The following is a 25971-nucleotide window of genomic DNA, read 5'->3' on the forward strand; positions in this document are numbered from 1 at the left end:
ATTTTGCCATTATTAGATATGAATTCAAGTGTTGAGGACTTTTTTGCCTTGTGGTATTCATCTGATGCATTTAAATTGCCTTAGTGCCATTCATCTGAGGACATTGTTGGTAAAGGTGTCCCCATACACACACATGCATGCAACAAAGTGGCCAACATGAAAGCATGAAGATTTCACCCTCTCAACATACCCGTCTCTCTGTCTCTGTTCAATTTGTTCTGTCTGTCTTGTGGTAAAGGCATTTGCTATTGCTGCAAGGCGACAGCAGATATACAATCTCTCAAATAAACACACATGCACACACACAACCACACACACACTTTTAGCATCTCACAGTCTAGCTCAGAAATTATCATCAATCATGACAACTGAATATTACAAACTAAAGATTAATAGAGTCAGGTTCTGGAAGCAAAAATGCCATTCATTTTGTCGTAAGGGAAATTTACAAACGTTTAAAAACAGACCTACTGTAAGCTATGAGGTTGTTAAGTGATGTGTCCATACACACAACAATCTCGTAGGCAAAAACCACCTCAAGTCCATTTCTATTCTTTATATGGCAAACAGATATAAAACTCAATCACTAATGAGTAAAACACATGAGAAAGTTAATGAGAAAGCTACTGTCTGACTGCTAATGGAAACATTTCCTTCTTTAAAAGAGCAACTGCATCATTTCGAAATTTGAGCAAATTAAAAATGTATTATAATAAGAAATCCCACTGAACTTTGTTATAGTGAAGCTGTTTTTATGCATCTATCCGTTGCATTAACAACAGAAATATTGTGTGAATGAATTGCTGTGCTCTTTGAGTTGCAATAAAACACCATAGTTGTGCATTAAATACGCAGCAGTGTCTAACACATCTCATGCCAGTGTTTTCGAGGTGAAAAGTTCAGGGCTGGAGAGAACAACCGTCAGATTTAGGGAAAGGGGTCAGTAGGTGTGGCATTGAAGCTGGCATCAGCAAAAATGCCCAGTGTCCCAAGAGTGGTAAAAATCACAAAGATCCAGAGGAAGAGTCGATCAACCACCATGGCAACATACTGCCAGTCCTCCTTTAACTGAGGCAGATAGGAAGAGGAAAAGATAGTAGAGAAAGTAGAAAGAAAAAAAGGAGAATGAAAATGTGAAGGTGATTGCAAAAATAAAGATTTACAGAGCTCTGACACACAGACAGTAGCAGGAAAAGTAACCTATAATTCTGTCATAGTTGGCTATAGTTCTCTTTATAAATCACTTACAGCCTCGTAATCTTTCTCTGCCTGCAGCTGCTCTGCGATGTAAGTGACGGCCTCCACAGCTGCCTTGAGATCTGGAGGAAGGGTGAGGTAATGACTGGGGCCGTCAATGAACTTCCTCAGGTCTGTGCACGGACCATCAGGCTGGTACCTGCACCACAGGCAATATAGGAGGAATATCACTGTACATCACAACACCTTTATTAAATTCAGAACATGCTTGGCATTATTTTGTATGTGTACTGCCCAGAAACATACTCTATATAAACATGCAAATGCTTATGAGAATGCTTAACCAATGCATTGCAAGCTTAAGTTACCTTTGAACATTCTTATGGTACATAATTAAAGGAATGGTTCACCTTAAGTTGCTGGTCCCCATTGACATCCACAGTATCGAGAAAAAAAAACAAAAAAAAAAACAATATGCAAGTCAATGGTGACTAGCCAGTTGAAAGTGAAGTATGCCTTTAATGGTAGTGATAGTTACCTTCAAATGTTTGTACAAATCAACCAGAAATGCTCTGTTCCATATGAAACATATTCTTATGTCATTAGCAACACCAAGTTCATGGGTTTGATTCCCTGGAAATGCATCAACTGAATAAACATAAACCTTGATTGCTTTGGATAAAAGCATCTGCCAAATGCATGAATGTAATATAAAATATAATGTAATAATAATTGTGGTAAAACTTGTTAATGTCCTCATACTAGTACACGGTCATTTTTTTTGGAAGTTGTAAATAAAACAAATGTTATGTTTTACAAAAAAAAAAAAATAATTCTTTCTACTTTGCTATTTCTTTTTAATTCTTTGTGAAATTTACTAGCAATGTCTGAGTGAAAACTGTTTCAAAGAAAATTCTTTACAGTATAACTTAAGAAAATTCTGTCATCATTTACTCACCATCATGTATTTCCAAACCTGTATGAGTTTAAACTGTTTCAGTTCTTAGTGATTTTTATTATATGGACAAAAAATACAATGGAAGTTATTGGTAACCAAAACTGTTTGGTTACCAACATTCTTTAAAACATCTGCTTTTGTGTAATGCAGAAAAAAGAAAATTTGTACAGCTTTGGAACAACATGAGTGATATAATTGTAATTTTTGGGTGGACTACACCTTTAAATGTCATTTTTTTTCTCAGAAGTTTAAAGTTATTGTGATGTATAGCTGAGTGAAACCATTTTGGCATGGGGACATAAATGACATACCCATGCATGCTGTTTTTCTTTTCGAAGTATAACATGAACGGACTTATTATTTTGTACTCCTGACATAAATTAATACATTTCTGTCACTGCAACAGTTTTTTCAAATATCAAAGCTAGATCCTTTAATCTTTCTAATGATGCACAGTTTGTTCATTTCAAGTAACAGTGTGATGTTTTAACATGCTGTGAAAGTGAAACAATAATTTGAGGCCTCCAGCGATTTTTGCGTGTTAAGAGGATAAAGATTATGAGGGCTCATTAATTAATGGTGTGCACAAACAATTTCTTCATGATAAACACTGCAATAATTTATAAAAACACTTTAAGAGTTAAGCTCAGTAAATTTCTTGGACTGATCAGAAAGTTATGAACACAGGCTAAAACCTCAAACAGCAAGTCTAAATCCGTGGAGGATCACATTACTTTGTCCTTGAGAAAAGGGTGCAAGCGTTTAAAGCCTTAGAATGCATTTGGCAGTGCACCTTTTCTTGCTGTGCGTGCGTGCGCAGCAGATCATATTCACTCTCACTTATTTTATAATTCACTCTTTCATTAACACACTCACTCAATCATTCAGCCACCCACTAACAGTCATTCTTTCCTTTCTCTTTTTTCCAAATCCCTGCTTTATGCTGATGGTGTCACCACCCACCCATGAAATCCTTCCAATGTGCTGATGAAATGCTTATCACTGCTGATGTGTTGCATTCCTCTTTTGTGAATCTGTTCGCTAACATCTGTTTCATTATGAATCCCTTCTCTTTCTCTTCATCCATTTCTCAGATACGACCCCTCCACTTCCCATCACAAGGGGGCAGTGTGACTCTTCATTCCTCACAGCTCTCATGTCTACTTGTGTATTCAGGTGCAGGTACAGGAGTTCATTGCAGGTAGTCTGTGGTTCCCCAGTGAGCTTCAGTGACCTGAGTGGAACCCCATTAGACTGAGACATACGTTAATGCCAGGCTGAGAGCACAGCGGATTGGGAGAACAGAGCAGAGGCAAGCTTTAGCCCAGCTGAGGAGTGTGTGTTAAAACATGTGCTACATCTAGGACTTGAAACAGCATTAACATCATCACAGCAGATGATAGATCAAATCAAAGTGTAAAACATATTGTTAAAATTCATTTAAGCACTCATTATAAGTTTCTTTTCTTTCTTTCTACAATTAGAGCCACAAGTTACCATCAGATGCATATTCAGAATGGCAAAGCTCCAATCTGTTTTACAGGTTTCTGGAGTCAGTGAACACAGCATTTTATCAGTCCTCCAGGGGAAAACATCACAGGATGCTAAAACGAGAACTTCCAACGAAGAAATAAACACTGGATTTTACAAAGTATGCAAGGTTCAAAGATATCCAGAGTTTATGGTATTCAAAGGTTTAGGCAAGTAGGTATATTCTGCATAAATTATTTCTTTTCCAGAGTATGTCTGAGAAATAATGAAGAGTAGTACAGTGGTTATAGACAAAGTCTACATGAATTTTTCATGAATTGCTTCGAATTGATCAAAAGTGACAGTAAATACATTTATAATTGTTAAACTAATTTACATTACAGAAACCATTACAGGTTTCTATTTCAAATAAATGCTTTTCATTTGAATTTTCTATTCATCAAAGAATCCTGAATTAGTTTTTTCTATTTGAACACTGATAATAATAATACACAGTTCTTGGGCACCGAATCAGCATATTAGTATGATTTCTGAAGGATCATGTGACACTGAAGACTGGAGTAATGATGCTGAAATTTCAAATTTGCTATCACAGGAATAAACTGCATTTTTAAACATAATAAAATAGAAAAGAGCTGTTTTAAATTGCAGTAATTTTTCACAATATTACAATTTTATTTCTAATCAATGAAATAAATGCAGCCTTGACAAGCATGAGATCTGTCTATCAAAACCATTAAACAAATCTTCCCTTTGAAACGTGTGGGGTTGGTTAATATCACATTTAAAAATCAAACTGTGGTTATATGTTGCAAGTTATGTTTTACATATCTTGGGCAGAACAAGTTAGATGGCAATAGTCAAAAGTCTGGCGAGTGGCTGCATAAGACCGTGTTTTAAATTAATTAAACAAAAGGTCAATGGCATCCTCTGCCGGTCTTGAAGATTTGTTTTTTTTTCATCCCTTCGCTTTTTCCTTCCCTCTCCCTCCTCATTCCATACGTCAGCAGACACAGATGACTAATCAGGAAAGACTAATTTGACTAAAACATGGTGGCAATGGTGCCAAAAGACGCTATAAAACCAATTAAAAAGCAAGTTACCGCTGCCTCATCGAATTTCTTTCTCATCTTCCCCCTCTCTCCCCTGTCTCTACATCTCTTCCGCCTCTCTCTTGAGCCTGATGCAGGGCAGGTCTAATGTGTCAGAGCCAATTTGTGCTGATCGTTTTTATTTTAGTGATGATTTCTTCTTTTTTCGCACTCCCCATATAAACACACACACACACACATATATATACCCCAGACACACACAGCTCGCCGAGAGAGAAATTCCCTGGTTGAGGTGATTTAAAGTGTAGAAGAGAGAGAGTAAGGATTAATCAAACCCTAAGGCATTTAACTGTGCTCACACACATACACCGGGGGTCCACGAGTGTGAGACCAGCAGTCAAAATGCCTCTATTTTGCATTTTTCTAATTAAACAGGCTACAGTTTTTCATTACAAAATATATTATCAACACATAATTAGTTATGTGTTTAGCAACCTAGAAACCTAGCGCGGAATCTAAAAGAGTTTCCTTTTACATCCAACCATTCTTTTTTCCAAAGTTCTAGAATTTTGTCCAGATTTAGATTTTGAATCCCAGATTTTCAATGTGGCCTGGGGTCTTTAAACATGGCTCCAAAGTTATCATAATAACATTACTGAATACTTATTATTGTGTACCTGTGCTCAAGTGGCAACACTATTATCAGTACTAATCAGTTCTCTTCTCCCTTCTGTTCAAATTGACCCCTTTGAACTATGACCCTACTGATCTGTGACCTCCAGATAACCTCGGAGCTCACCTGTGGTGTTTGGGGAAGAGGAAGTTGGTGTTGTTGGGCTTGCGGATGAAGTACTCATCGGCCACTCTGCTGATGGCTTGGGTGTTCTCCTTTTTGGCAGGTTTCTCAAGAAAAAGAGGGGTCTCCTCTTTAGGTCGCAGCATCCCCAGGTATGGAGGCAACATGTGGATGAAGATCTAGAAGAAATGTAAATTTACACTCTTATTAAAATGCATATACTGTAATAACAGATGTTGATTTACTCAGAATGAGTGTTGTGTGTATGATTTTCGAACTGTTCATGTTTCTTATTCATCCATCCTCTATCATCCACAGCAAAATAATACTTATGTAAGCAAAACGATAATTTCTAGTGCACTTTATTAATAGCACAACAGTGCTTCTTAAAACAGAGTGTTGTGGAACAACAGTGGCCTAGAGATGGCTGAGTCCTCGCTTCATCTGCATGACTTCACAAAGGCTCTAAAAGAAAGAGACAGATTGCACTTGGCCAGCAAATAATCTTTCAGCCTTGCATCACACGTCTGTTTTCACATGGCCTTGCTGTCACGAGTGAACGTCCTGCAAAACTGTACTGAATGTGAATAATGAAATGCTGCTTTTTTATTATAATCTTTAGAAAGGTTGTCCACTTGTGTTTGGGTGGCTTGAAACAGGTGTTAATAGAAGGTATAAATTGGTCACTGGGGTGATGAAGAGGCCATGGCTTTTAATAAGTTTAAATAATGTAGAGCTCACAGCCATTGGTAAAGGTTAATAGTCTAACATAATAGGCAGCTTTTTGGAAAGATGCTGTTATTTTGCTGTACAATCTCTTTGTTATAATGAATTTGTTGTAATTTTTTGTTTGTTTATTTATTTTTTGTTTGTTTGTTTTTTTTGTTTTTTTTTTTTTGGTTTTTTTTTTGAGTTTGTGGTTGTTTTGTGGTGTTGTTTAATAAAAGAAAATGCTAAATGGAAACATTTTCTGCATCTGTCATTTTAACAATGTAGCCGTCCATTTGTTGAAAGCAGCTGACTCCACATAATTTTCACAAAAGGATGTGCATCTCCTTACAAAAGCAGAGTGGCTGTGCTTTGCTAATGCTAATTTATTCTCAACCAAAAAAAAAATTAAAAGAAAAAAAAATTCCACCCTGCAATAAAGACTTACTGTAACTTCATCAAGCATGATTCCAGTTTGTAAAAAGCAAGTTCATATGCTATATGAGATCTTCTGGACTGACCTTGTGCACCCAGAGGGGCATCTGGTGTGTGTTGGGGGAGCGATGGTGAAGGTTGAGCACCACAACACTGAGGATGACAGAAAAGGTGACCAGGATCATGGTGAACATTAAGTAGTTGACAATAATGGGAACACCTAGAGATGTTTCTGGGACTTTGTTGGCAAGCAGAAGCAGGAAGACAGTTAAAGTCAGCAGTACGTTGATGGAAAGACCCATCTTCTCCCCTGAAAAGAAAAGAGAGCTCCTCTTGATCTATTCATGCATACGCTTAGAGTCTTTTTTTTTTGTGATTAGGTTAATTGTACAGTTTATATTGGAATTAATAGACCAGACTGTATAAGCTGTGGAATTAGCTTGTACTAATGATCCCTTCATGATTTGTTACTCTTTTAACTGGGAGAATTGCAAGATTGAAAGACTGTTTAACTGTGCAGGTATAAACTATATTTATAACGGACAATAATAGGACATTCATTAGTTCAAGGTCAATAAAACCCCAATCTAATAAAATGGCCATTTGTATTGATGTTCATTCATTTTCTGTGCATAAGTGGATTTGATTGATTTAACCATTTGTAACACACCCTGGCATCAGATTTTACCTGCATCAGGTGGCAAGTAGAAGTTAAAAATGGCAATGATGGTGATGAGGATACAGGGCAGGATGATGTTAAACACGTAATACATGGGCTTCCTCTCGATGATCAGGCAGAAGGTGATGTCCTCATACAGGTCCTCTCGCACATTCTTCCTAGAAACCTTGTGACGAATATGCCATTCTCCACTCTCTGGGATGAGAGACCAGAAAAACAAAAGCTTTTTTGTTTTCGTGTATAGTTGGATACGTGGTAGAACATTACTTTGACATCATACATCATTGTCATTTTGAGTGAATTGAAGCAGTCTAAGCCATTGAGCAACTGAAATGTTACAGTTTAATGTAAAATATTGCATTAAAAGAATTGCATTCATTTAATACCAAAGGCTGAAATAAAGTACAAAGGCTTTACAGAACGTTGTTCTAGGTCAGGGGTGTCCAATACTTCTCCCAGAGGGCCAATGTCATGCAGACGTGAGTGAGTCTGAAGACCTTGATTAGCTGATTTAGGTTTGTTTAATTAGACATCTGCAGGACAGTGGCCCTCCAGGAATTGGCTTGAACACCCTGTTCTAGGTGGGTTCTTAATAGTTGCTAGAATGTGTTTTTTAGTGGTTGAGTATTTTTTTAAGCTGTTGTTTAGGTGTCATGAGAGGTTAATAAGGCATTTCTAGGTGTTTGATGTTGTAGTCTTAGATCAATTCTTTGAATGATCTTAATGTTCATGAACGTCAAGGGGTAGTGTTAGGGTGCCATTATCACTAAAGCCTGTGTCATAGACTATCTCTCGGATTTCATTTCCTCTCTTATCAAGGCCATGCTGCAGATCCACTTCTGAGGAATCATATGTATATGAGCGGAAAACCATGGTGCAATTTTGCCAGTCGAAAGGAAAGTATGTCACCTGCAGATGGAGAAAACGGTACCGAAAAAGAGTTTGTGCATGTTAGTGTGTGCGCTTGTCTGATGAGCATCTTTCCTCTCAGATCTTCCTTTAATCAGCTCTCTTTCTACTTTTCACACATGCAAAGACCAGACGGAACATCAAACACAGCCAAACTAGAGCGAGGCCAAACAAAAGCAGCAATGCAAATGAGGAGGGGAAAAAAGTTCACAAAACAAGTACAAAAGAAGCAGACAGAATGAAAGAGATCCTCACTTATACGAGGTAAAGTAAACATTTTCAACAAGAGATTCTCCCCAGCAGTGTCCTACAGTAATATATTCAGTGCAGTTGTGCTGAGTATAAACACTAGTGATTCAATGCGTCATTGAACTTCTTATGATTTTCCACTTCAATACAGTATTTAAAGGTCTCATCCATAACTTACTCTCATACTATAGTATTTACTGAAAGGTGCTGAACATTCATCAACAAGAACAATACCGAGTGCTCAAAAGAAATCATTAAAGCACTGATGATAGTGGAACCTATAATATTAATAGACAAATTAATACACATGCTGCATTGCAGAATTTACCTTCACCCCACAGGAACACTTGTAAAGTGCTGGTGGCGTCAACGTCACACGGCCGTTACTGTAGGCCTGCACATGGACCTGTAGAGCTACACCAAACACGCCTCATTGCTGCTCACACACACACACACAATGTTTTTGATGCAGATAAACTTGTATATCATTACCAAAAATGTAAACATTAAAGTTAAGGCAATTTAGATGGGTACACTATTGCCTATTTCCCTGAAAATCCAAAAGTGTCCACACTGACATTCTCAGATTCAGAATGAAAGTGAGGAGTTTGAATATAAAAAAAACAGAGTTTATTTGCATATGTGCTTTATAAGTACTAATAAACAGCCAATATGTTAATAATAGGCATGCTAATAAGCCTAACTAGTTAATAGTGAGAATGTTAGGAGTATGTTAGTGTAACAAGAATCAGTTCAGAGTTTGTAACTAAACTAAACATAAACTGCACATTCAACAATATTGGCATATTTTCTATCAGTATGAACAGTACAGACAGATTGGAATCATTTAAAAAAAAAAAAAAATAATAAAACATACTGCAAATTTTAGCTGCATTATCACTGATGAACCATGAACACTCATCATCACTGATTATTTGGCTCTCGTTATATACACTCAGTAATGCTAAGAAACAAGGACTCTTGCATTACGTCTCCAAGAACAATATGAGCTTCTTAAGAAGCCTGTGAGGTGCTGAATGCATTGGAGGTTTCTCTGTGTGCTGATACTAGTCTGCAATTTTAAAGAACATTTCAGAGTAGACCAAAGTACTTAAAGGGGTAGCTTGCCAAAAATAAAAAAATAAATTCATTGTACTTGCACATATTCAAATTTGGTGTGCTTTGTGCCAGGTGCTGGGAAATGCCATTGGCTCTTTATCATCTTGTATGTAAGTGTGTATGATTTACAGTGAATAATGGCTTGAATTTCCACCCATTCCTGACACAAAGCTATAATATGACTCAGGACACAGTGTACAAAGTGTATGGACTACTACTTTATTATGTCCTTTCAGAAGCTTGACAGCCTCTGATCATTGTTATCTTGGAGTTACTTACATGACACTGTCAAATTACGTTACTTTATCACATCTTGTATGGTTGTTTCATAATAGGTCAGATTAACCCTTACCAAAAAGTAGTATACTTCAAGTTTATTTTATTAAGTATACTTAAGTCAAGTTCAAGTATATTTTTAAGCATACTTTACGTAGCAAGTATACAAATATCAGTTTTCTATTAGTATACTTGTAAGTGTACTGTTTCAATACTCCTTGGGACTAAATTGCCCCACTTTCTAGTATATAAAAGTATACTTTTAAGTATACTTTAAGTATATGTAACAGTAGCAAACTTTGAGTACAAAACTAGTTTACCTCTATGTTTGTAGTTTGTACTGCAATTATAATAAAAGTGAACTTATAGGTATACTGATAGTTTACTAATTAAAGTGTTGTTAGTTCACCCAAAAATGAAAATTATGTCATTAATGACTCACCCTCATGTCGTTCCAAACCCATAAGACATCCGTTCATCTTCGGAACACAGTTTAAGATATTTTAGATTTAGTCCGAGAGCTTTCTGTCCCTCCATTGAAAATGTATGTATGGTATACTGTCCATGTCCAGAAAGGTAATAAAAACATCTTCAAAGTAGTCCATGTGACATCAGAGGGTCAGTTAGAATTTGTTGAAGCATCGAATATACATTTTGCTCCAAAAATAACAAAAATTACGACTGTATTCAGCATTGTCTTCTCTCCCAGGTCTGTTGTGAGTGCGTTCACGACGCTGCTGACATATGACGCTGCTGACTGTTTTATGGTGCACCCAATAACAAAGATAACATGTCAGCAGCGTCACTGCAGCGTCGTGAACGCACTCACAACAGACCCGGAAGTGAACTTTACATCATACTTTAAGTATACTACTATATCCCTATTTAGGTTTTATTTTGTATATATTTTGTTATATGAATATCTGAACATACAAAACATCCGAAGAAAAAACAGGGTATCTGCATGTAAACAAACACATTTTATTCTAGCTTCATGCATTCTTTTTTTAAAACACTTTAGTGTGGGTAAGTTTCATAAAAAAAATTAAGAAATAACATTTTGAACAAAAAACGACTATGAAAAAAGACTATGAATTGAATTCTGAATGATAATCAAAATGTAGATGGAGTCGATCAACACCCCAAAGCTTGACTGTATTTATTACCTCTTCATCGGACGACATTTTATTCCATAACTTTACAGTTTTGATGTTGTTTCATGTCAGATGATCGAGTTAGATTACATGTTAGTATCTGTTGTTTCTTTTTCTTCTTCACTTGTGTTTTTTTTTTTGGAAATTCTGTACAGAAGATGTGTACTAGCGCCCTCTACCGTATAACAATGAAAACACAGATTCTAGGAGCACAAGTATAGTTCAAACATATTTGGGGCCCTATCTTGCACCCAGCGCAATTGACTTTGTACACCGACGCATGTGTCATTCCTATTTTGCACCCACGCAAAGCGTGCTTTTCCCTCCACAGAAGCACGTCGTTAAACTAGTGAATGAACTTGCGCTCCCTGGGCGGTTCAGCGCAAAAAAGGAGGCGTGTTCCGGCGCAAACAATCCCTGGTGCTATTTTGCTGTTCCATTAAACAATTGCGCCACTGACCAGAAAAAACCTAGTCTAAAGTCAGTGGCGCGTTGTTCATTATGCTATTTTAAGGGCGCATGCTTGACCATAATGTATAGCGTGCACAACGTGCATACACTTTGCTCATGTAATCTACACAGATGCAACAGTTATAATTTGCAAATCATAAAATGTTACACTAAAAAAATATTAACACATGAGATGACGGAAATCATTGTGGTGTGCCACGAAGATGTGAAAAAATAGGCATAAATCTAGTTTACAAATTATTCAGGCTAATTGTAGTAATTAAGGATCAGACCTGTTTGCCCAATAGTGGCAAGGCATATATGTATATAAGGACATCTGACAAATTGGTTTGTCCGTCAAGAACCAGGAAAAAAAATCGACTGAAAAAACTGAAAGACTGAAAAAAAAAAGACTGTGAAATCTCCTTTACCATAATGTAAGTACATTAAAAACCTTAGTCTTCAACTTACCAGTTAAGTTGAGCTTGCTCATATTTTTTTCTTTTGCACAGTGAGATGGATTATGTCTTGGGACAACGAATTAGACGCCGGAGGGAGAGGGTATACCGGCCCAGACAGACCTATCTCTCCCTCAGTGAGGAGGAATGCATAAGAAAGCTACGCCTGACCCGGCTGTGACAGACATCTGCCATCTCCTGGCAGATGAGTTGGGGACTGATGCACAATGTCCCTATGCCTTCCCCGTGGCAGTAAAGGTTACAGCGGCATTGCATTTCTATGCATCTGGGTCGTTGCAGCACCCCCTTAGCTCCATTGGAGGCATTTCACAATCTGCCATAAGTTCGGCTGTACATGCAGTTACATCAGGTCTAGTCCGACATGCTGGGGAATACATCAAATTCCCCGTCACACCTGACAACCAGGAAAGAGCAAAGCAGGCATTTTGTGCGAAGTATGGGTTCCCTGGTGTCCTTGGTGTTATAGACTGCACCCATGTGCAGCTACGTGCCCCATCAGAAAACGCACTTGTATACAGTCGTGGCCAAAAGTTTTGAGAATTACATAAATATTAGTTTTCAAAAAGTTTGCTGCTAAACTGCTTTTAGATCTTTGTTTCAGTTGTTTCTGTGATGTACTGAAATATAATTACAAGCACTTCATACGTTTTCAAAGGCTTTTATCGACAATTACATGACATTTATGCAAAGAGTCAGTATTTGCAGTGTTGGCCCTTCTTTTTCAGGACCTCTGCAATTCGACTGGGCATGCTCTCAATCAACTTCTGGGCCAAATCCTGACTGATAGCAATCCATTCTTTCATAATAACTTCTTGGAGTTTGTCCAAGAGGTGGGTTTTTGTTTGTCCACCCGCCTCTTGAGGATTGACCACAAGTTCTCAATGGGATTAAGATCTGGGGAGTTTCCAGGCCATGGACCCAAAATTTCAACATTCTGGTCCCCGAGCCACTTAGTTATCACTTTTGTCTTATGGCATGGTGCTCCATCGTGCTGGAAAATGCATTGTTCTTCACCAAACTGTTGCTGTTGGAGGGTGTTTTGGTACCATTCTTTATTCATGGCTGTGTTTTTGGGCAGAATTGTGAGTGAGCCCACTCCCTTGGATGAGAAGCAACCCCACACATGAATGGTGTCAGGATGCTTTACTGTTGGCATGACACAGGACTGATGGTAGCGCTCACCTTTTCTTCTCCGGACAAGCCTTTTTCCAGATGCCCCAAACAATCGGAAAGGGGCTTCATCGGAGAATATGACTTTGCCCCAGTCCTCAGCAGTCCATTCACTATACTTTCTGCAGAAGATCAATCTGTCCCTGATGTTTTTTTTGGAGAGAGGTGGCTTCTTTGCTGCCCTTCTTGACACCAGGCCATCTTCCAAAAGTCTTGGCCTCACTGTGCGTGCAGATGCGCTCACACCTGCCTGCTGCCATTCCTGAGCAAGCTCTGCACTGGTGGCACTCCAATCCCGCAGCTGAATCCTCTTTAGGAGACGATCCTGGCGCTTGCTGGACTTTCTTGGACACACTGAAGACTTCTTTACAAAAATTGAACCTCTTTCCTTGAAGTTCTTGATGAACCTATAAATTGTTGATTTAGGTGCAATCTTAGTAGCCACAACATGCTTGCCTGTGAAGCCATTTTTATGCAACGCAATGATGGCTGCTTGCGTTTCTTTGCAGGTCACCATGGTTAACAATGGAAGAACAATGATTTCAAGCATCACCCTCCTTTTAACATGTCAAGTCTGCCATTCTAACCCAATCAGCCTGACATAATGATCTCCAGCCTTGTGCTCGTCAACATTCTCACCTGAGTTAACAAGATGATTACTGAAATGATCTCAGCAGGTCCTTTAATGACAGCCAGTGAAATGCAGTGGAAAGATTTTTTTGGGATTAAGTTAATTTTGCATGGCAAAGAAGGACTATGCAATTCATCTGATCACTCTTCATAACATTCTGGAGTATATGCAAATTGCTATTATAAAAACTTAAGCAGCAACTTTTCCAATTTCCAATATTTATGTAATTCTCAAAACATTTGGCCCTGACTGTACATCAACCGCAAGGGAACCTATTCAATCAACGTACAAGTCATTTGCGATGCTTAAAGTAAAATCACCCATGTCTTTGCGAATTATCCTGGCTCGAGCAACGACTCATTCATACTGGCAAACTCTACCATTCCTGCCATCTTCGAGGGGAATCCCCCGTTGGATGGGTGGCTGCTAGGGGACAACGGGTATCCGTTAAAGACATGGCTGATGACACCATATTTGATGCCAGCAACAATTCGTGAAATGCAGTTTAATAGAAAAACACACACAAACACGCTGTGTAATTGAACGAACGTTCGGCATACTGAAAATGCGCTTCAGGTGTTTGGATAGATCAGGAGGCACTTTACAGTACAGTCCTCAAAAGGTCGCAGCATTCTTTGTGGCGTGTTGTGTTTTACACAACATTTCCATAAATCAAGGTTGTGTTGTTGACATAGATGAAGAAATATTAGAGGACTTAAGGAGACGTGATGGTGAACTGCATGTGGCGATGCCACTTAACCCAAATGCCCCAGCAGCAGCACGGGAGAGGAGAGCTTATTTGACAGAAGAACTGCTGTATCGTCTATAGTGAGGTAAGCAAATTTATCTCAGTCTAATGTTATACTACATTGCAAAAATATAACCATACTCGTGATTCAGAGAGAACGAGTCCAAAACATTCAAAAGAATTTATTTGTGAAATTTCTTTGTATTTTGTCAAAAAGAAAAATCAATAGCAAACAGTAATTGATAAAAAAAAAAATACAAATGGAAAATGAGGTTAAAAATATTTAAACAGAAAAAGTTTATTTCTTTTTGGAGTGGGGGAAGGAGGAAGAGGCACAACAGGAGGTGGTGGTGCGCTTGAAGGGCCACGCTCCATGGCTGCAGCAATCCTCTCCAGGCTTGAGGAGATGCACCCGAGAGGCCGCAGCAACATCGCCATCCGGTCAAGACGGCCATTCACACTTTGCCGCATCCCAGACAGCTCCCGCTCCAGCATTTCAAATCCGGTTTGCTGGAGCTGCAGGAAGGGGTGGTCCTCCGGTCTAGCAATGCTGCCACGGCGTGTAGTGGGTCTGGACCTTGATGGTTGCGCTGTTCCCTCCTCAGATGGCCCGTGCGCACACGTCGCTCGAGGCCAGGGTCTTCCTGCGAAGCTGTTAGATTGTTTTTCTTTATTGTGTGGCTGCGTTAAATGTTTTTCATGTAAATAAATTAAAATATTTTCATAAGAAACCTTGTATGTGAATTTGTGTACCTTGGGGTTGGACTGCTTGCGTTTCTGATTGGGTGCCGATTTCAAAACCCCCAAATCCTTCAACGCTTTCAGCGGTGAGGGTGGACGCAGCGATGTCCTCTGCTGGCGTCAGGTCCTGAGTAGAGGCAGATCCACCTCCTGTTACACGGCGTGCCCGATTGATGCTGGCAAGCTTGGACTTTCCCCGTCTTCTGATGTCATTGTAGCGCTTGCGGCACTGGTGCGACGTCCCTAGGGATGCCAGCTGATGAAACAATTGTGGCTATTTCCTCCCACGCCTGTTTAACCGACGCTATTTTGGGTGGGTTTCTCCCATCCCCATACAACACAACTTCTCTGTCTTTCACTGCTCTTACAAGAACATCAGTCTCCTCGGCTGTGAACCGCTCCTGGCGTGCGCCTGGTAAATATGCCATAATAATAGCAATCCATAATGGAACTTGCGCACCTGCTTTTAAAGGGAATGTTGGATGACGCTCTGATTGGTTTATTTCACGTTACGCCCAAACCACACCTATGAATAATGAAGCTACTTCAGACCAACCCATTTTAGATTTGCGCCAGGCGCAAGAGCCATTTATCCCGCCGGGAAAATAGCAACAGCGCCGAGACCCGCCCACAAAGTTACTTGCGCTTCGCGCTTTGACACTTGCGTTTCAGATCGTTAAAATAGGGCCCTTAGACTTTTTGTAAGTATAAGTCAAGTATACCTAAATGTCATTTTAAGTATATTTCTGAGGAGTACATAAAGCCCATTTCTGAGAAGTACATAAAAAGTAAACTAAAAGCATACTTTCCTATTTTTAGTTTAAAAGAAGTAAACTAATAGCGCACTTGAATAAACTTCTTTTTAGTAAGGGAATACCTACAATTCAGATAGATCGACCATTTGAGCCCTAAACCATAGAGCACTGGTATATAATCCTCACTGGACACAAACCAGGCCTTTAAAACGCCCCATCTATTACGGTAATGGTGCTGTGGGACTTAAAGATGTCCCTCATTGAACAGTGTGGGATGCAGTTTGTGTGTGTGTGTGTGTGTGTGTGTGTGTGTGTGTGTGTGTGTGTGTGTGTGTGTGTGTGTGTGTGTGTGTAGGAGTGAACGAAGGACCAGCAAGGCTGCTAGCGGACAGCGGTGTTGTTTAATTGGTTATAAAGCAGAGATGAATGAAGGAGGAAGGATATTTACACCAGCAGTGATGGGGGTCTACCTGGACATTACAGTGTGAGTGGGTGAGAAAGGAACAGATAGAGAAAGTACACCTCTCTTGACAAGCTTCACAAAAGCTTTGATGATTTCTGTTATTTCTGCTGTTATAGCAGAAACTCAGCAAAGGCTCTCTAAGATAATGTGCCCCACACTCATAGGTTCTTTGAGATAATATGCGAAGCAACACACACACCCACGCACGCACACACACACACACACACACACACACACACACTTATAACTCACTTATTGATGAGAACAATATCAGGAAGCCACACTTTTCCAGAAGGGATACGCAACACATCAATTCCCCCATAATCTTTCGGGTTCCAGGAGAGGCGATAATCGTTCCACTCCTGCAAGAGCACAAAATGGTGTGCGTGTGTATGTTCATGTGCAGATAAATGAGGGTCATCGTAGAAATTATAAGTACAACCAGTTCATCATTTAATCAAATGATTTCAAATGATCTGGCTTGTGTCATTAATTATACCAAATGCAATATCTCTGCACATTTGTCCATACATATTATCAACAGCATTTGCATAATTTTTCATTTTGCATTCGAAGTTACTGTGTATATTGATCCTAGTTCTTATTGCTAGAGTTCGTCTTGTGTGGTAATTTTAGCGCAGGAAATTATGATGATAGATGACAGATAACTTTTCCTCAATGCAAATAAAGCTTTATAAATTTGAATAGTGCAAAAGTGAAAGTTATTTCTCAAAATGACACACAGGAGCCAGAAGAAATTGTGCTGACTTACCAAGTTCATAATAACAATAGTGTTCATCTCCTCATCTTTCATGTTCTAGAACACAAAAAGCATGAAACAAAATAAAAATAATTCGTTAACTTAATTAGTGGATGCAGGTGTGCAGTGGTTTTACTATTAATCAATATTACACATTTAAGAGTGCATGTCTGTGATTTGGCCACCGGTGCGAACAACAGAATGAATGCAAGTGTGATGTTGCTTTTATGCAACAGTTCAATAAATAAGAAGTTACATATTGAGTAACTCACATTTAAGACACAGTATGGACAAATATTTAGTTTATATTTACTCCACCAATAAGAACAGTTTAAAAGAAATATCAGCAATCTATTGTATCCACCGAACACTATATTATACTAGGATTGTATCTTATTATTATTTCTAAAACTGCTGTTTTTCTTGACAGTTGATGAAAAAATGGGGGATTAGGAAGAAAAACAAAACCGTATCTATAAAGAAGGATCCCTAAATTCTCTGCCTCTGATGTTTGTTTAGAGTCAAGACAAATAATGGGATCCCTGGCTGCAGTGGGAGGAGGGGGTGATGGGATATAATTAGAAGACAAGGGAAAGACCTGGTCAGATCAGTACAGTCCTGAATGCTATTTAAATATAGTGTAGGAATGTCAGCTGTCCCAGTCTCAGTACAGAACACAGACAGTTGGGGGATGGGTCAACACACACCTTACCACTCATACAGACATTGTATATACACTTTATATTATTAATATACAGTACATGTAATGATTTCAGTGTGTGTATAGCTCCAGGCTGAATACAGTTATTTGGGATGATACATTAATGCTATCTCAATATATATATGGTTTTGGACATACATTTGGCTGTTCAAGCAAAATTCAAGTGAAATAACTGTTCATAAGACATGCAGAGAAGGTCATGTTCCTTTCTATTCAGAGCAAAAAAAAGACCTTGATTATGAAGTAACTCTAAAACTTTTGCAAAAACACAAATGTGCGTGTGCACTGTCACCCGAGACCTGGTTATTAAACCCCTGTTTTAGGAAGTGAAGGATACCATAACCTGATTCACATACCAAATTCACACACTGAACAGCTGAACCAACGTCAGACTCGGTTCAAACTAGCTTTTATTATGGGCCTACAAAGAACTGAAGCAGTTTTTCTTCTGCAAATGTACCCTAAGACGTATATGTGACATAAGCAAAAACTCTTGTGATACACCAAGGGAAATAAAATTAAATTCATCATAAAATGATGACTCCCAAGTATTTTTGACTCCCTCTTTAAGAATCCCAGCATTGCACACTGTTTGTTTAAATAACAAGTAACTAACCACATCTTCTAAAAAATCTAATCTAATAAATGATCCGCTTTTTGCAGTCCTAATTCCCTTAATAATACTACTAATAATAAATACCATAATTAATATAACATACAAGTCAAGTCAAACTTATTTTTATAGCACTTTTCACAATACACATCAATCCAAAGAATAAAGCAGTATTTTTAAAGATGAAATACACTAAAAGAATAATTTAATATGAATATTAATGGTATGTGCCTATTAAACTACATAACTATGTGTGTTTGTATCTTCATATCAGGCTGACAAACAATGAGAGGGTCATGCCTATCCTCACGACGACCCTTTCCTCTGGGCTCCTTGCAGGACGCACTTTAACATTGTATGAAGAAAACAGTTTCTTCATCAGCCGATCTTCTGATGCACCTGGAAAAGATGTTGTTGTGCTTCTGAGAAAGCAGATAAATACAGAAGCACAACTCTCTCCTACCCTTAAGTCTTTAATCTTAAAGGGTTACTCCACCGCAAAATGAAAATCTTGTCATTAATCACTTACCCCCTTGTTGTTCCAAACCCATAAAAGCTTTGTTCGTCTTCGGAACACAATTTAAGATATTTTGGATGAAAACCGGGAGGCTTGAGACTGTCCCATAGACTGCCAAATAAATAACAGTGTCAAGATCCAGGAAAGAATGTGAAGTATGTTTGGTGCTTATTGGTTTTGTTTGAAAAAATGTACGCTGATTTGGAGAGACACAGAGGAGAGGAACTGTTGAATAAAGTCATTATTTTTGTTTTCTTCGTGTACAAAAAGTATTCTCGTCGCTTCATAACGTTACGGTTGAATCACTGATGGCAGATGGAGTATTCTGACGATGGTTTTCATACTTTTCTGGACCTTGACGCTGTTATTTAGTCTATGGGACAGTCACAAGCCTCCCGGTTTTCATCCAAAATATCTTAAATTGTGTTCAGAAGACAAACAAAGCTTTTACGGGTTTGGAACGACATGGGGGTAAGTGATTAATGACAAGATTTTCATTTTGTGGTGGAGTATCCCTTTAAGGGTCTGAGTATTAAGGGTTTTGCGGGTTAAAGCCCAGAATGTCTTGTGTAGGGGGCAGTTTATTGCCTAATCGTTAAATCGTTGAATACAGCTCTGTGTAATGATGGATGGATGGATGGATGGATCTAAAAATCTGAACATAAGCTGAACAGATAAGAGGCTCAGCCAAGCGCACAGCCTTGGGTGTTCTTAGACCTGCATCATGCACAGTTTTGAGGATGACTGTTTACTCCGCTCGCCCGGCCATCGCTGATGTTTTTATGCATCACGACTGCCATTTTTTTCCCTCCCAACACTTCTTTCGAAGGTTAGCCGCATCTATAAGCGGGCCTTCTAGGGGTGCCACATTCATCAAGTCTCGCCAGCTCGAGCCCTCCAGAATACAAACTGACAGTTACAAACGACACGCGCCACCTTCATTACCAACCGCCACTACCAACGGCTGCTGTTTTGAGCACATGCACACATTTACAGCAGTTTTACTGTTTTTCAAGTCTCCTTGTGAGTAAATAACTTTAAGTGGCTTTAATTGCGAAAGAAACCCAAATCCTGTATTCCAATTTTAAAAGATAGTATCATGGGAGAAACTTTACGGAAATGAGAAATTGTTTTTTTTCTTCTCTGTATGAGCATTTAAACTGGGAAATAAATGAGGCCTTACAGAGAATATACCATCTGCTGCTCAACAGTCCCACTGAAAGCTTCCCTAAAATAATTACCGCAGTTAACCTCTCTGAAACACCTTTAAATCAACTTTTAATATGAAGAGTTCCTGATGACAGTCTGACTTGAGGTTAATTAACAGTCTTCCCATGGGTACTCATAAAAACAACTCTTTAGAAAATGTCCCTTTTATGTTACATCATTTTTACAGGTGGTGACTCATTCTATCATACTTTCTGTTTTATGCTTCATTTCACACAGCCATTGTTTTGACATACCATGGTTTACACACCAAAACATTAATTTATGTATCAGTCAACCAAATAGTAAACAATGGCAGATACATGTTTCAAATCACTCTTAGGGTTTTTGAATTAAAAATATTACAGAGCTATAATGTATGCTACAGATATGATAGAACAAGTAGGGCTTTACATTAATGACTGTAATATCTATACAAAGGTGTGATCAATAAATATACGGCACTGCCATGAGGTTTTATGCCAATTCGTAAAGTAGAATTGTGAAAGACTTAATAATTGCACAGTAATGTCACTTACTATTCACTACAGCCCTCACTCATGACAAAATATCCTCAAAGTATGACTGACATGATACTGCAATTGACCTTTTCACACTGTGGTGAGTTAAAGTCATTTAGCCTCTGTCATGGTAAGACCTCTGTTTATCATACAGTATGGCATACTGTAAAATAAGGCCCTGGGTTTATGTTTTAAAATGAATGAAAATAAATGCAAACTACAGGCTTGATGTATTTTACTTTAAAGGTAAAATATTTATCAAAAGCTTAATAGTAGTGAGAAAGCTAGACAGATTTTGTGAATGGAGTAAAAATGTTGTGGAATAATGTTTAAATAAACATTTTTTATGCACTGTTTGCGGAGAGCATACTAAAAATTCACAACTTTAAAGTAGATGTAAAAACCAGTACCAATTCCAATTTTAAACAAAGGCGGCTACAATAAAAGTAAAATTGAAACGCCCCTTTGGTGTGTAGGGAGTTGTAGGACGTTAGAAGTTGGATTAACTATCAGCTAATCATATCAGATCACGCGTAACGTTACTTTAAAGTTTACTGCACGTTCACACGTGCGCGCAACGCACAAATTCACTTTGGAAACTTAAACTTACCTGCCATGATTGCACTCAGGTCACGGCAGAGGCAGCAGCAGGTAAAAAATAAACCAGTTCTGGGCCTTGCATGGCGCATCGAATAACCAAATAAAATCACCGGGATATATCTTCATAGAGCGTTAACGTGAGGGCTCATCCGTGTTTTGTTCCAGCACACACAGTTGGAGTGAAGTCAGACCCGCTGTCACTGAGCTCGGATTACAGACACACGCATGCGGCTGCACAGCACACAACTCTTGAGTTCACACCACACTAAACATTAGCTATCTAATAAAATAGTAGCCTATTGTTTCATAGAAGAAAACTAAAAAATGGGAATGGACGATAATATTCCCTCACATATCTTAAAAAAAATGATTAGTTTTTCCTAATTTTGAAATAATGATGGCAGCATTTATTTAATAAAAAATGCAGTAGTTAAAACAGTACTGTGAAATATTTATTACTATTTAAAAATAACTAAGCACCAAATCAGCATATTAGAATGATTTCTGAAGGGAAGCTGAAAAATTCAGCTTTGCCACCACAGTAATAAATTACATAAAAAATATTATATTACAACAGAAAAAAAAAAAGTCTAAAATGCTATAATACTTCACAGTTTATTACTGTTTATCAAATAAATGCAGCCTCTGGTGAGCATAAGCGGACTTATTTCATAAACATTATAAAGAGGTATACTTGCAGTAGGCACTATATATACCTATACATTTACTTTCATATTTTAATTTGTAACTTATGTTTTTTTCTTCAATGCCCATACCTTTTTTGTCCCATAGGACTGCCAAATAAACCAGTGTCAAGATCCGGAAAGAATGAAAAAGTATGATGCGTACTGACTCAGAATTTGCCCAAAATGGCGGGCTACATGATTTGGAGAGAACACAGAGGAGAGGAACTGTTGAATAAAGTCATTATTTTGTTGTTCTTCGTGTACCAAAAAGTATTGCTCGTCGCTTCAAAAACGTTACGGTTGAATCACTGATGGCAGCTGATGGAGTATTCTATCTGACGATGGTTTTCATACTTTTCTGGACCTTGACGCTGTTATTGAGTCTATGGGACAGTCACAGGCCTCCCGGTTTTCATCCAAAACTATCTTAAATTGTGTTCAGAAGACAAACAAAGCTTACGGGTTGGAACGACATGGGGGTAAGTGATTAATGACAAGATTTTTCATTTTGTGGTGGAGTATCCCTTTAAGGGTCTGAGTATTAAGGGTTTTGCGGGTTAAAGCCCAGAATGTCTTGTGTAGGGGGCAGTTTACTGCCTAATCGTTAAATCGTTGAATACAGCTCTGTGTAATGATGGATGGATGGATGGATGGATCTAAAAATCTGAACATAAGCTGAACAGATAAGAGGCTCAGCCAAAGCGCACAGCCTTGGGTGTTCTTAGACCTGCAATCATGCACAGTTTTGAGGATGACTGTTTACTCCGCTCGCCCGGCCATCGCTGATGTTTTTATGAATCACGACTGCCATTTTTTTCCCTCCCAACACTTCTTTCGAAGGTTAGCCATCTATAAGCGGGCCTTCTAGGGGTGCCACATTCATCAAGTCTCACACCTCCAGGCGCCAGCTCGAGCCCTCCAGAATACAAACTGACAGTTACAAACGACACGCGCCACCTTCATTACCAACCGCCACTACCAACGGCTGCTGTTTTGAGCACATGCACACATTTACAGCAGTTTTACTGTTTTGACCGACTTTTCTTGTGAGTAATAACTTTAAGTGGCTTTAATTGCGAAAAGAAACCCAAATCCTGTATTCCAATTTTAAAAGATAGTATCATGGGAGAAACTTTACGGAAATGAGAAATTGTTTTTTTTCTTCTCTGTATGAGCATTTAAACTGGGAAATAAATGAGGCCTTACAGAGAATATACCATGCTGCTGCTCACAGTCCCACTGAAAGCTTCCCTAAAATAATTACCGCAGTTACACCTCTCTGAAACACCTTTTAAATCAACTTTTAATATGAAGAGTTTCCTGATGACAGTCTGACTTGAGGTTAATTAACAGTCTTCCCATGGGTACTCTCCTAATAAAAACAACTCTTTAGAAAATGTCCCTTTTATGTTACATCATTTTTACAGGTGGTGACTCATTCTATCATACTTTCTGTTTTATCAGCTTTCATTTCACACAGCCATTGTTTTTGACATACCATGGTTTACACACCAAAACATTAATTTATGTATCAGTCAACACCAAATAGTAACACAATGGCAGATACATGTTTCAAATCACTCTTAGGGTTTTTGAATTAAAAATATTACAGAGCTATAATGTATGCTACAGATATGATAGAACAAGTAGGGCTTTACATTAATGACTGTAATATCTATACAAAGGTGTGATCAATAAATATACGGCACTGCCATGAGGTTTTATGCCAATTCGTAAAGTAGAATTGTTGGAAAGACTTAATAATTGCACAGTAATGTCACTTACTATTCACTACAGCCCTCACTCATGACAAAAATATCCTCAAAGTATGACTGACATGATACTGCAATTGAACCTTTTCACACTGTGGTGAGTTTAAAGTCATTTAGCCTCTGTCATGGTAAAGGACCTCTGTTTATCATACAGTATGGCATACTGTAAAATAAGGCCCTGGGTTTATGTTTTAAAAAATGAATGAAAATAAATGCAAACTACAGGCTTGATGTATTTACTTTAAAGGTAAAATATTTATCAAAAGCTTAATAGTAGTGAGAAAGCTAGACAGATTTTGTGAATGGAGTAAAAATGTTGTGGAATAATGTTTAAATAAACATTTTTTATGCACTGTTTGGAGAGCTATACTAAAATTCACAACTTAAATGTAGATGTAAAAACAGTACCAATTCCAATTTAAACAAAGGCGGCTACAATAAAGTAAAATTGAAACCCCTTTGGTGTTGTAGGACGTTAGAAGTTGGATTAACTATCAGCTAATCATATCAGATCACGCGTAACGTTACTTTAAAGTTTACTGCACGTTCACACGTGCGCGCAACGCACAAATTCACTTTGGAAACTTAAACTTACCTGCCATTGCACTCAGGTCACAGAGGCAGCAGGTAAAAATAAACCAGTTCTGGGCCTTCATGGCGAATCACCAAATAAAATCACCGGGATATCTTCATAGAGCGTTAACGTGAGGGCTCATCCGTGTTTGTTCCAGCACACACAGTTGGCGTGAAGTCAGACCGCTGTCACTGAGCTCGGATTACAGACACACCGCATGCGGCTGCGCGCACACACTCTTGAGTTCACCACCACTAAACATTAGCTATCTAATAAAATAGTAGCCTATTTCATAGAAGAAAACTAAAAAAGGGAATGACGATAATTATTCCCTCACATATCTTAAAAAATGATTAGTTTTTCCTAATTTTGAAATAATGATGGCAGCATTTATTTAATAAAAAATGCAGTAAAACAGTACTGTGAAATATTATTACTATTTAAAATAACTAAGCACCAAATCAGCATATTAGAATGATTTCTGAAGGGAAGCTGAAAATTCAGCTTTGCCACCACAGTAATAAATTACATAAAAAATATATATATTACAACAGAAAAAAAAAGTCTAAAATGCTATAATACTTCACAGTATTACTGTTTATCAAATAAATGCAGCCTTGGTGAGCATAAGAGACTTATTTCATAAACATTATAAAGAGGTATACTTGCAGTAGGCCTATATATACCTATACATTTACTTTCATATTTTAATTTGTAACTTATGTTTTTTTCTTCAATGCCATACCTTTTTTGTCAAAAACATTATCAAGACTCTACAACTTAACATTATTTCTGCAGCTGCATGGAATTTCTGAAAATGTAAATGAATTTATGCCACTTTTGAGGCAGAATCTGTGTAATAACAGACTTTAAACATATCTTTTTGATATAATAACCACTTAAAATGCAGCTACTGTGCTGTATTTGCGGTGTAGAGATGACATATGGTAACAAAGGGCCTGGAGTCATGAATGGAGTCTGTTTTTCTAACACAAATCCCTTTCCAGAGACTAAAAGAGCACATGCATGGTACATTTAAATGTAAATTTCATCCCATATGACATTTGACTTTCTAAAAGCACCCGCTGACACATTCAAAATTATGAACTATTTCCTGCATCCCACAAAAGAGGCAGAGCGCTCGTGTCGACCCACATTGAGCTCGTCACTGAGAGTCTTCCCCCAATGTGCTTTTCCATAAGACAAAGTGTTTGATGTGTTTGAATCCACGCCAGCATATTTATACAGTTCTGGGGTGCTTTTGGCTCAAGAGGAGTTGTATTAATGTGCTGGACTTTTATGTAATTCATCAGAGCTGTTAAAATAAATTATGCAGCTTTATCCCACCAATTAGATTAAAGGATGAGATTTATTCTGCTGCTCTAGAGTGTTGACACTTTGATGGGCCTTTTGAAATCAGAGGGCAGGGGTTTGCTGAAGTTTTTTCTACACAGTTAGTGGGATAATCGCTCTTTAGCGAAGCCTGCTTTTGCATGGGACCAATGCAAAAGTCGCTTGGAACACATGCCACCTGTCTCCTG

The 25971-nt window shown here is 38.2% G+C and overlaps 1 protein-coding gene across 1 annotated transcript; it reads right to left on the bottom strand.

Moving 5' to 3' along the window:
- Nucleotides 1–924: 924 nt before the first annotated feature.
- On the bottom strand, nucleotides 925–24586 carry LOC109058383 (acetylcholine receptor subunit beta-like). The gene is given in 12 exon segments (XM_042726977.1): nucleotides 925–1068; nucleotides 1249–1396; nucleotides 5498–5673; nucleotides 6724–6947; nucleotides 7326–7511; nucleotides 8081–8225; nucleotides 8803–8910; nucleotide 16617; nucleotides 16713–16822; nucleotides 17233–17278; nucleotides 18827–18953; nucleotides 24452–24586. Coding segments are annotated over 12 exon segments (1473 nt in total). The 5' UTR covers nucleotides 24513–24586; the 3' UTR covers nucleotides 925–927.
- Nucleotides 24587–25971: the final 1385 nt, after the last annotated feature.

The sequence above is a fragment of the Cyprinus carpio genome, chromosome B7 (genome assembly GCF_018340385.1).
Source record: "Cyprinus carpio isolate SPL01 chromosome B7, ASM1834038v1, whole genome shotgun sequence".
In the NCBI taxonomy this organism is placed as follows: domain Eukaryota; kingdom Metazoa; phylum Chordata; class Actinopteri; order Cypriniformes; family Cyprinidae; genus Cyprinus; species Cyprinus carpio.